The sequence below is a fragment of the Ascidiella aspersa genome, chromosome 3 (assembly GCF_963924565.1).
Source record: "Ascidiella aspersa chromosome 3, kaAscAspe10.2, whole genome shotgun sequence".
Lineage (NCBI taxonomy): Eukaryota > Metazoa > Chordata > Ascidiacea > Phlebobranchia > Ascidiidae > Ascidiella > Ascidiella aspersa.
The window spans coordinates 34,165,752-34,178,243 of NC_139449.1; the positions used below are offsets into that span (position 1 = coordinate 34,165,752).

Sequence of the window (12,492 nt, forward strand, 5' to 3'; positions counted from 1 at the left end):
GAGAAAGCATACGGCCATGTGTTCGAAGGCTATCGGTAAATTTTTCAAACGATTCCCACTCAAGATAAAGAACGTAATGACTCGATCAAAATCCACAAAGATTTAAATCTGGAGCAAACCGTTGGAATGTTGTCGTCCTTTGACAGCGTCCAGAATCACCTGGAAGCGAAACTGAAGGAATTCAAGAAAAACAACGTCAGTGTAACTGAAGAGCTCATAGAGTCCGTTGATCTAGTGAAGCAATTTAGATCGGAGCTGAGGAAAAGCTGGAACATCGCTGACGAGCAACCCGATTCTGATGTGAAGATATACTTAGACACCAGCGTATTGGTTATCATGGCTTGTCATCTCGATTAACTTCAAATGATGTTTTACTGTTGTTTTTATGTGTTGTCTACGATATGAATTTTCCTCTTCGTTATCTCTCTATGAATTTAGTAAAACGTTTAGTAATGTCTCTATGTTATCCAGCGGTTAATGATTATAACCCTTACGGTTCAACATACAAGTTAAACCGCTAGGGATCCAAAATCATAAAATAACAAAATCTCTAGTTGTGGTGCACAGATTATTTATTTTATTCGTTTTACATGTGTTGTTTCCACCATTGTGTTTCCATTTACTTTCTCATCTGTCTTTACTCTTGCGGCAACTTATATTTCAACTGATTTATTCCACGTTTTGCATTGACACCTTTTTATCACTAGTTCCCTTCTGCACTCGCACCTTTTTCTCATCGCTTAGACCTAAGACAGCGAGGTTTGGTAAGGCTGGGAAAAACATTCTAACTTACAACTAAACGTTCGAGCCACCTTTGTGTCGCTACCCGCATATCATTATACGCCTTTATTTTTGACGTATGCATACTGACTTTATCTAATACAGGGGTCGGCAACCTACGGCCCGCGGGCCGGATCCGGCCCGCCGATGTAATTCATCCGGCCCGCCGCCTCTTTGACAAATTAGACACGAGTCCGTTGCACAAACTTTTTGTCCATTTTAACTACGTAATTGCGAAATATTACGCGCGAATGTTTATTCTACGCCCGGTTTGTTCACGTTTTGATGCTGCCTTTTCAACTAGATTAGCGATTCTTTACCGTTGCGCCGTGGAAGGCTGTCAAGTGCGTCGCGCAAAAACGTAAAACATATAAAAAAATGTTGGACATAAATTTTTTAATATTTTTTTATTTTTTATTTCGGCAATGTAATAAAAACTTGCAAGAAATTAAAAGAAATACCAGTATACCCCAAAAAACTCGCGCTCGCTTCGCTCGCCAGGTGCGCCTTAAATCGATTAACAAACACTGAGCTAGATTAACTTTAAATGTTATCGCGTTCCCTTAAAGTAGTTTTGTTACACTTTTCCCTAGTAGTATGGATGGCGAACGTGTGAACTCGAATTTTAAAACAAACAAACTTTTTTCGCGCTTTGCGTCAACATTTTACCTGGCTGTAAATGTTATTAAACACGTTTTTAAGTGCAAAAAACATCCGATCCCCGTCTGATTCACAGTTGTTCTAACATTTCAATAACACAATTCTTAGTTATCATTTTGTGTGGCCCGCAAAGACCTTTCTGGGTTTGGTTTTGGCCCGCGACTTGAAAAAGGTTGCCGACCCCTGATCTAATACAATTATACGACGCCTCATGTAGTGTTTAGGTAGTGTCCGACAAGCCGTTATACGTAGAGCAGGAGTTCTTAAACTTTTTTACCGTGAACCCCTTTAAGAAAGTGCTTTGCATGGACCAGTGTAGGCAAGGAATTTTAAGCGATGACGTCATAAATTTACGTCATAATACGAATAGACTTCAAAATTCTGCTGTTTCCGGTTCAAAAATGTGAAAGTGAAATGAAGTGCAACAACGTTTTAATTTTGATCAAACTATTTTCTTTAATTATACACTAACATTTCAATGAAGACTTCATGGACCCACTTAAACTAGTTCACGTAACTCCAAGGGGTCAACGGACCCCAGTTTAAGAACCCTTAACTTAAAGGATCCAGTATTTTTGGCGCAAGAGGTGTAGCTATTGTTCTACACATAATGGTGGTGGATAATGTAATGCTGGAAGAGATGTAACTTTAAGTGGATGACCATCTTTGGAAGGACCGGAACGACGTGGTTTTGGAATATAAAAACAAAACAAAAAAGCAAACACTGAGAGAGAAAAACCATACAGTACTTACAGGTTGTCCATTTAACTCGACATTGTAAAGGACAGTTAGTGGGCGACAGAGAAAATGAGCAATTTGGTGTTTAATTCGAAAGGTAATTGTATATTTAAAGTACAGAACATCTGTGATGCAATGACTTAGGTCACTAACTTATGTTAAGTGCTCTTAAATCAATGTTTTAAATGACTTGCACTTGAGTTACCTTAACTTAACTCTTTCTGTCAAAAATACGATTGACTGCTTTAAGGTGCCTTAACTAATTGCATTATAGTTAAATTAGGTTATTTGAAACATTACTTTTGTGTAATAAGCGAACATTAAAACGCCTGAAGTTACGTCCAAATTGCTTTAAGTCTATATAAGAACTTAGTTTTGACGTCAGAATTCCACGTTGTTTGTACGTCACGCATGACGTTGTAAATTGGTAGCAATTAAAAAATAACGTTAACAAAACGTTCGAAATGACGAACAAAACGGCCTAGAACAAGTCAGCTTCGAAGTCAGTTTTTGTACGTCACATTTGGCGTTTTAATCAGGTTGCATTGTGGTCGGACGAAACTTTGAGGAACACCATTGTAAAACGTTCAAAATGACGTCCAAAGTGGTTAAAAGAAGTTAGAAAACATGATATGGCGAGGTTTTATAAAAACAGTTGCTCAACAAAGGATTGGACTCGCTGATATGACGGATGACGTCAACATATATACCGACGGGCTGGGATGACGTCAGTGTTCCAAAGACTTGATCGAAAAGCATTCATTGTGCATCACGTATGACGTTCTAAACTAGTTGTGTTGAAACATTTATTGAGTTATTTTGCGTATAGGAAACCAGGTGGGTCATGAATAATATCTGTTATGGGCCACTACGTGACAACAATAAATCTGTCATTGCTAAGAAACAATCTGTAACTTTTGGTATGTTGCTATACAAGCATGTTTTTTTGTTCTTTAATTAGTTTAAGGTTTCCTTATTTTATTATTTTTAAATTACAGATTTTTTTTATTTAGAAAGATACCAACATCATAAACTGAATGTCAGCTGTGATTAACGATCCAAACATGGTATTTTAACGTTTTTATTAGGACGTTTAAAGATTTTAGATTAATTTTTTCTTTCATTTTTCCTTTGCAAGTTGAAACAAATGTATAGTGGCCACCTGATTCTGTTGGATATCAAAGACTGCGATTTTATCTAAACTCGTTCGTGAAACATTTCGCCCGTATAAGGTTAAAGAGCGTCCGAATGCGTGCCATGTCAGGTAGTAGTTTGCACCATCGCTTTATTGGCTGAATTATTGAGGTCCAGTGGCGCAAATTTGACCTGAGGCGGCTTCATGTGTTTCACCACAGTCTGTGATATGCAAGCGAAAAAATACTGGCTTGCTCAACGATTTTATGCAACGCTCGATTATACAATGCAGAATCAATTGAGCAACAATTCAGCTCGAAACGCTAAACCAGTGGTTCTTAACCGGGGGTCCGCAAAACTTTTTCAGGGGATCAACAATAACTTCTAAATATACCTACATTAAATTAACTAACGCTGGGATACATGCTTAAACACAATCTTGGTAAGTGATAAAATCACATTGTACCGTGTTGTAAATCGCATTGAGTGTGACGTAACATTTCCATTGTGATGTAACACAAATATATTGTAAAATGAAAGTCAGCATTACCACAGTTCATGTACTGGAATTGGTTGATGCTATCATTCGCAAAGATGACGTGCTCTAACATTATCGAAAACACAACCACGTATTTTCAAGACTCGCTTCTTGTCATAAAGTAATTTGGTGTTGTCTGTTACTTTGCTCAACATAAGGTGCACTACACAGATATACTGAATAATTATAAAGAACTAAACGCAAATATTACACCAGAAAAATGTAAGGGGTCCGCGACTAGTTGAAAGCGTCAAAAAGGGGCCACTGGTACAAAAAGGTTGAGAACCCCTGTGCTAAACAGTGTATTTCGGTAACGTTGTGTGACGTAATTAGCAAAACGAGGCCGCGCAGGAAAACAAAAGGTAATCTTTTGAAGGTATTTTACCCTTTTCTGTCTGAGAAGTATTTTATAAATGCCTAATAACGAACAGTAAACAAGAAAACAAAAAGGTTACAATACTAAATATTTAAGACGCTGCGTTATGTTTTAACGTTCGATATGTGTCCATAGCTAGCGCTATGTAGACCTAAACTCTTTAGTCTAGAAATGCATTTTTTGCCAAAATACATGATAATGCCATGTTTTGCCGTTTGCTTAAATCTATAACGTTACAACTCGGAAACGTTTTATTTTCATTTCTAGTTTTCGCAAAGTCGATAGTTCTAACCTAATTTGGGGAAAACTGAAGACTTCTTATACTATTACAACTTTAATTTAGAAAAGCTGAATAAATACTTGTTGTTAAATTCTACATATATTTCAACTTACTAATCTTATTTACAACTCTGCCTTTTAAATTGAAATATGCGCATTGTTTGTTATGTAGGCCTGACATACAATAATTACTATGACAACCTTTTTATTTTTAAATATTTTTTAGAAACGAAAGGGTAAAATAACTTCAAAAGATAACCTTTTGTTTTCATGCGGCCTTCTTTTGCTAATTACGTCATACAACGTTACCGAAATATATTGCTTAACATTCCGAGCTGAATGATTGCTCAATTGGTTCATAAGCGAGCGTCGCACGAAATTCTTGACCAGGCCAATTTTTCACTTGCATATGACAGACTGTGGTAAAACACTTGAAGCCGCCTCGGGTCAAATTTGCGCCACTTAACCTCAATAATTCAGCCAATAAAGCGATGGTGCAAACTACGACCTGACTTGGCACGCATTCGGACGCTCCTTAACCTTACACGGGCGAAATGTTTCAACACAGAATGCAAGCTAAACAAACTCAGCTGGGATCAGCGTTCATGCAAAAAATAAACTCAGCGTTCACACGCAATGGTGATGAAAGAACCACAAGAATTTTGTCGACAAATATGGCAGCTCATACCAGCTATAAAAGCACTCCCCATCGCAACACAGACACACAACTTCTGAGGTACACGAGGTAAGATGAGAAACTACAACAACATAAGAATGCTTCAACTTTGCATTGCAGTTCTAGTTTTGTTGCAAGCTTGCAATGCACTTTCTTATCCACCAGTTCAATCTAAAGACTACTTGGTGTGCAAACCAATTGGAAGCTTGTTCGAGATGCAACAATCCAACACCAGAGGGAACTCAACACTCCTGAGGGGAGCTCAAGGACCCCCTGGCCCAAGGGGCTTTCCCGGAGTCCCTGGGCCGGTTGGGCCTAAAGCTATAGTTGATTGGAACAAATTGAGTACAAAATCGGATTGATAATTCAAGGTAAAAATCATAAGATACATTGTCGTATAACTACATTACAGCAAAAATTGATTACAGATGCGTAACATTGTATTGTCTGTAATTTACTTTATCGTTATTTTGTTTTAATTTTAAGAATTGACGCGATGTCCTGGCGTTGTTTACAACGGATCTTGCTTCTGGCTTCCACAAACTGTTTCATCGAAGAATGGACAAGGCAAAGCTGCAGCAGAAAGACTTTGTCGTTTTCACAACGGAACTCTAGTTGATATTAAAAGCGAGGAAATGTACGAGACGCTGTATTCTTACGTCCAGCGTGCCTGGAATATGTACGTGGACGAGCCCACAGCAAACGCCGTAGATGTTTGGTTGGCGTCCAGATATGAGGTGGGTATTTTTTAAATTATTGCTTAATAATTACAGCGATCCATGCTGAAGTATTACATTGAATTCTGAGTAAAATGCTTTTCATTTAGATTTATAACAATGGGTGCTTTATTTCGTTAAATCGAACTGAATTTGTAAAATGGCAACTAAAACAACCAGGCCTTCATGAAATAAATAGCCATTCCCGTTTGGGAAACCCAACATCTTAGAACTTAGAACAGAGCTCGGCAACCTTTTTCTAGTCGCGGGCAAAATCAAACTCAGAAAGGTCTCTGCGGGCCGCACATAATGTTAAATAAGTATTGTGTTATGAAAATGTTAGAACAACTGTGAATCAGGCGGGCCTCGTGCTTTGCACTTAAGACGTGTTTAATTACATTTATGAAGGCATTGGCGCAAAACGCGAAAAAAAGCGTTTGTTTGGTTTAAAGTTCGAGCCCACAAGTACTTACTTCAGAAAAAAAAGAAGAAACTCGATAACAGTATTTATTACCCTTTTTAAGTCAGGACAGACCTGGCGAGCGAACCGAGCGCAATTTTTTTGGGATACCGGTATTTCTTTTAAATTTCTTGCAAGTTTTTGTTACATTGCCGAAAATAATAAATATTAAAAAATATATGTCCAATAATTTCGAATACTTTTTCCTGTTTGTCCGCGATGCCATTAGTCAGCCTTCCACGGCGCAACGGTGAAGAAGCGCGCTAGTTCAAAAGAGAGCATCAAAATGTAAACAAATGGGATGCCTGAAGTTCATTCGAGCGAAGCGCGAAGATTTTATGCACCTACGTAGTTCAAATAGTCAAAAATTATGTGAAATGGAATCGTGTCTATATAGTTTGTCAAATTGGCGGCGGGCCGGATGAATAACATTGGCGGGCCGTAGGTTGCCGACCCCTGTCTAGAATTTACTGGAATTGCATTTTGTCCAACATGGTGGTGCGATTAACAAAAATAGATAAAAATAAACGTTGATTTTTGCAGAACGAAGAACTACAAAGTTCAACTGGTGGAAGTGTTTACGTGCGTTGGCATTCGGGATATCCAAGAGGATCGGGTCGAGCAATTGCTTGGACAATTCCAACAAATCCAACAAGAGTATCGCGCATTGGAATGTTTAACAAAGCGCATTCCTATATTTGGGCCGTTCCATTATGTCGTATTAATACATCAAACTAACGTCATTAACATAATCAAAACCGAGCATTAACCCAATGAAAAAAGTTTTAATCCTCTTTTGGGTGACATAAAATAGAAAATATTTATTTGTTATCGATGGAGTTTTCATATTTTTAACATTTCTCTCATGCTCTAATAGCGGTAAAAACTAAATCTGTAAAATTGGTAAACTGACTTTCACTTTTAAATTAAAAGCGTTGGTCAAATTTAGCTTTTTATTTTACGTCGATTTCATTAGAAATTGCCGAAACGTTTGAAAATAAAGCATGTCGCTTTTAAAGTCTATTTGGGCCGTTATTTTCACCATTAAACTTATGAACAGATCCGTATATAGTGTTCCAAAATTCTTTCTCTTTTTGAAGTTTGTTAGTTTTTATTACGCAGATTTGGTTCGTGTAATAATTTGCAAAAATTTACACCCATATGTTTTTATCACAAAATAATTATTGCCACTTAAAAAAACAGTATGAGTCATCCCCAGCTTTCCGTATTTATTTGATTGGGGAACAAATTATAAAGAATACGTTCACTTAATTTTACCGCGTTTTATAGACTTGCAAAACAAAGTATAAAAAAATGTTTGCCTAATTTTATTGTGTGTCGCGCCATGATAATAAATTCATCAACTTGTCACATATGTAAATATAGTTTCGGTCAAATAAAACTGAATTTGTGTTGTATATTGAAAGGAAGTTGTTTTTTGGAGGAAAAACGATTGATTTGCTCATCGCATGTTGTACCTGAAAGTGCTTTCATCGTTTATGGCAGGGGCAAACATCATATGACCCGCGGGCCGGATCCGGATAGGACTATTATCAAATAGTTGTATAACCATCTAAATCGGAATAAGTCATAAATTACCAGCAGAATCAGGCTTATAAAACATTTTACCTAACCCCAAACCCCATCCCCAAGTACATCACTAATTCCACTCATTACCCACCAGCCACCAATAACCCCAAACAAGGCCAGAAAATCAGGTGCCAAAACAGGGGCTTCAAACCAGGGCGCCCAAAATTTAAAACCAAAGCGGCCAATGCCATGGCCCCCATCATCCCATACCTTCTCCCCACAGTTTCAGGCGTGATTTTGGTCATAGAGACCTTATTCCAACAGATTGGTCTGTCTTATTTAGACGATGTAGTTATTATTCTGTCGTAGATATTACTGCGTGTTTGGCTTTATTATGTCGTTGGTGTTAATAACATGGTATTTTTGATTTTTCTGCTTTAGGTATTGTTGATTTTTAGATCTTATTGTGTTTCAAATTTAGATTTAGAGTTAACATCAATATTATTCTTTTGCCGAGAAACGTAAAGTTTAACAAAGATTGGATGCCGAAGTACTTTTTCAAGTCAGCAATAAAAAAAACTAGTTGTTTACAGGGCAATGGAAGTGTTACCGTGTTTAAAAAGTAGAACATTAGCCGCCATTATGCGACAAAACATGTAGGTCATGGCAATACAATTAATATACCGATCAGGAATCCGGCCCGCCAAGTACTTCAGTTTCCCATATCAGGCCCACCGACTGGATAAGTTGTCCGCCCTGGTTTATAGTATTCGCGTTGTTATGTGGATAATACGATGTAAATAAACACTGATAACATGCGACACCGATAACTTACGCTTTTTGGTTCACGAATCCTAATTTTCACGTTTTAAGAGAATATTTTCAAATTTTAGACGCCGTGTTATTTAACGTTCGATATGTAAATCTGAACTAAGTTTCTAATTTGTCTTGTTCTATTCTGATCAAATCGTTTTTTTTTTTGCGTCTTATTTCACACAATAAATAATATATTTGGCAACTTGAATCAAATAATGATGTTTTTCGCTGTTGACGAATCAATGCCATCTTTTATTATGTATAGCTTTTGTATTGAACGTAACACTTCTCTAACCTAAAAGTTTAACAAAATAAACAAACTGTGTAATATAGAAGGGCGTATCGTTATGGAATCCAAAACCATTGGCAGCAGGTTCCTGTTTGTCAATCATTGTTCCGCTGACGCGTATATAAACAAAAAAACTTAAAGTTTAAAAACCAGAGTAAAATCAGAATAAGACATTTTTTTAAAGGAATATATATTTCGCCTATGCTGGCATCGTCAGTTCCTATAAGTAAAGTAAAATACATAATATAAAAAGCAAAATAATAATAAAATTAATGAAAAGGTCAAAAACATACGGAATCACTATAGGTTTAAGTAAAAAAGTTGTCAGAAGAAAACTATGCAAAGCATAAGATAACGTTTTTACGCAATATGTGCCGTAAGCACTTCTCTTTTTTTTCCTTTTTTCTTTTCATCGCGACTTGTCCTTATCGAGTGTCACGTCATGTTTTGTCTGTGCGGTGCTGCTTTGCATTAGATAGTTTTTTTCTGACAACTTTTTTACTTAAACCTATACTGATTCCTTAATTTTGTGACCTTTTTATTAATTTTATTATTATTTTGTTTTGTATATTATGTATTTTACTTTACTTATAGGAGCTGACGATGCCAGTATAGGCGAAATATATATTCCTTTTAAAAAATGTCTGATTCTGATTTTACTCTGGTTTTAAAACTTTAAGTTTTATTGTTTATACAAACTGCGTAACGTTCTTAAGGTTTCTTCTTTACGACGATACGTTTAGATATAACTTTGTGACGTCATGTTTTGACGTAACTTTGTGACGCCATGTTTTGACGTAACTTTGTAACGCCGTTTTTGAAAAAAAATGCATGGTCTCCCTCAAACATAAATCCTGGATCCGCGCCAAAATTGTATTTATCTTATTTTAAAATTTAGATACGTGTTGCCTACAATATAATGCTCAAGATTCCAATACGTTATAGATTGAAGCAAGCAGCAAAACATTACATCAACTAGTATTTTGGCAGAAAATGCATTTCTAGAGAGTTTGAGTCTGAACATCGCTAGCTATGAACACATATATAATGTTATAATATAACACGGCGCCTTAAACTTGAAAATATTCCCTTGAAAACGTGAAAATAAATATTCGTGAACAAAAAATAGTAAACCATCAGTGTCGTATGTTATCACTGTTTATTTACATCGTATAATACACGCAACAACGCAAATACTATAAATGATAAAACACTTTCAGACACAACATGCGATGAGTAAATCAGTCCTATAAAGGTGAATTTTTTTTGTAGTTTATCACGGCGGGACAAACATTAAATTAAGCATTTTTTTTGTAACACAATAAAATACTGTAAAGTAAGCAAAAATGTTCTTTATAATTTTACCTTTAAATAAATAGGGGAGACCGGGGATGGCTCATACGGTTTTTTTTAGGTGTCTATAACTGTGAAAAGATATATGTCTATAAATAATTTTTCACACGAACAAAATCTAGTCAAATAAAAAATAACAATTCTTTAAAAAAGACGAAAACTTTAAAAAAGATTTGAACAAAACACTCCAATTAGAAGATGAAGTAGGTGAAACAATTTAACAAATTTGTTTTTTACAGGTAGTAAACCTGAAAAAAAACTTCGTTATCTATAAACTAGAAATATTTTACATTTGATATCACCGAAATCGGTTTTATACTTCTTTTGATGGTCATTCGATTACGTTAAAATGTTAGTTTGATGTTCCAATACGACATAATGGTACGGCCCAAATATAGGATTGCGCTTTATTGAAAATGCCAATTCGCGATACTCTAGTTGGATTGGTTGGAATGGCCCAAGCCACTGCTCGTCCCCTTCTTTTTGGATATCCCTGATGCCAACGCACGTAAATATTTCCACCAGATGAACTTCGTAGCTCTCTATTCTGTGAAATTAAGGGTTTATTTATCTTACCACCATTTTGGAAAAAAATTCAAATGCAGTATATTCTAAGATGTTGGGTTTTCCCTAACAGGAATGGCTATTTGTTTCATAAAGTACAAAAACTTGGTTATTTTTCCAAGCAAATTCAGTTTGATTTAACGAAACAAAGTACCTACTGTTGTAATTCTAAAAAAATCACATTTTACTCCAAATGAAAGTACTACTTCAGCATGTATCTCGCTGTAATTAGTAAGCAATAATTTTAAAAGTACCCACCTCATATGTGGACGCCAGCCAAACGTCTACGGCGTTTGCTGTGGGCTCGTCCACGTACATATTCCAGGCACGCTGAACGTAAGAATACAGCGCCTCGTACATTTCCTCACTTTCAATATCAACCAGAGTTCCGTTGTGATAACGGCAAAGTCTTTCTGCTGCAGCTTTGCCTTGTCCATTCTTAGATGCAACAGTTTGTGGAAGCCAGAAGCAAGATCCTTTGAAAAGAACGCCAGGGCATTGCGACATTTCTAAACGATGATAAAAATACAAGATTAATTAAGACAATACAATTAAGACAATACACCTTTCAAATAACGTTAAACCACTAAATATTTTATTGTTTTCAGTATACAGAACTGTAAACTTTGTTTACAGAAATGTAGTTTTTGCTATGTAGCATTATTGTTACCTTTAATTTTGTGCTCAATTTTGTTCCAATCAATCGTAGCATTGGGCCCAATCGGCACAGAAATTCCCGGATATCCCCTCGGGCCCCTCGGGCCAGGGGGTCCGTGAGCTTCCCTCAGTGGTGTTGAGCTCCCTCTGGTGTTGGATTGTTGCATCTCGAACAAGCTACCTATTGGTTTGCACACCAAGTAGTCTTTAGATTGAACTGGTGGATAAGAAAGTGCATTGCAAGCTTGCAACAAAACTAGAACCGCAATGCCAAGTTGAAGCATTGTTATGTTGTCGTAGTTTCTCATCTTACTTTAGAAGATGTGTGTCCGTGTTGCGATAGGGCGCGCTTTTATAGTATTGGGTCGCCTTTTTGGCGAGCCATTTTTTTGTGGTTCTTTCAACACTATTGCGTTTGCAAAACGTGAGTTTGTTTAGCTTGCATTCTGTGTTGAAACAGTTCGGCCTGATTAAGTTACAGATGCGTGTCAAGTCAGGTCGTAATCTTGCGCCATGGCCTTATAGGTCGAATTATTTCCGTTTTCTGGCGTCAAATTCTCCCGAATGGATTTGGCAGTTTCGCCACAAGCCGACATATGCAAGCGAAACGTCGGATTGCACGGAGGATTTTATGCAACGTTCACCTGGGAAACTTTGGTTGTCTGACACAAACTTGCCTAAAGCGTTTTCAGGTGTTTCACCACAAGCTGACATATATAAGTAAATGCCTGTGCAAAGGATTTCATGCACTGTTTCGCCTAATGCAGAATCAATTGAGCAATCCCAGCTGCACACTTAAAGCAATGTGTTTCCGTTGAATGAAATAGCGTCATTAACAGAACGAGGCCGCGCAAAAAAACAAATGGTAATCTTTTTTTTAAAGCAATATTTTTAATCAAAACGCCCATTACAGTGCTACATATACA

The 12,492-nt window shown here is 36.7% G+C and overlaps 2 protein-coding genes across 2 annotated transcripts; one reads left to right on the plus strand and one right to left on the minus strand.

Annotated features, from left to right (window-relative positions):
* Nucleotides 1–5,179: 5,179 nt before the first annotated feature.
* LOC146162641 (uncharacterized) lies at nucleotides 5,180–7,583 on the plus strand. Its single transcript, XM_083385260.1, has 4 exons — nucleotides 5,180–5,250; nucleotides 5,359–5,489; nucleotides 5,668–5,918; nucleotides 6,901–7,583. The coding sequence occupies exons 1-4, from the start codon at nucleotides 5,180–5,182 to the stop codon at nucleotides 7,093–7,095; spliced, it is 648 nt and encodes a 215-aa protein (XP_083241386.1). The 3' UTR covers nucleotides 7,096–7,583.
* A 3,554-nt stretch (nucleotides 7,584–11,137) lies between these two features.
* LOC146162642 (uncharacterized) lies at nucleotides 11,138–11,902 on the minus strand. The gene is made up of 2 exons (XM_083385261.1): nucleotides 11,580–11,902; nucleotides 11,138–11,418 (listed from the first exon to the last, which is right to left on the minus strand). Exons 1-2 carry the CDS (start codon nucleotides 11,872–11,874, stop codon nucleotides 11,138–11,140), a joined length of 576 nt encoding a protein of 191 aa, XP_083241387.1. The 5' UTR covers nucleotides 11,875–11,902.
* Nucleotides 11,903–12,492: the final 590 nt, after the last annotated feature.

Coding starts and splice junctions, on each gene's coding strand:
- LOC146162641 (XM_083385260.1), top strand. CDS start 5,180: ATGGCAGCTCATACCAGCTATAAAAGCACTCCCCATCGCAACACAGAC. Junction 5,251..5,358: donor CAACTTCTGAGGTACACGAG/GTAAGATGAGAA, acceptor TTCAATCTAAAG/ACTACTTGGTGTGCAAACCA. Junction 5,490..5,667: donor TTCCCGGAGTCCCTGGGCCG/GTTGGGCCTAAA, acceptor TTTAATTTTAAG/AATTGACGCGATGTCCTGGC.
- LOC146162642 (XM_083385261.1), bottom strand. CDS start 11,874: ATGAGAAACTACGACAACATAACAATGCTTCAACTTGGCATTGCGGTT. Junction 11,419..11,579: donor AATTGAGCACAAAATTAAAG/GTAACAATAATG, acceptor ATCATCGTTTAG/AAATGTCGCAATGCCCTGGC.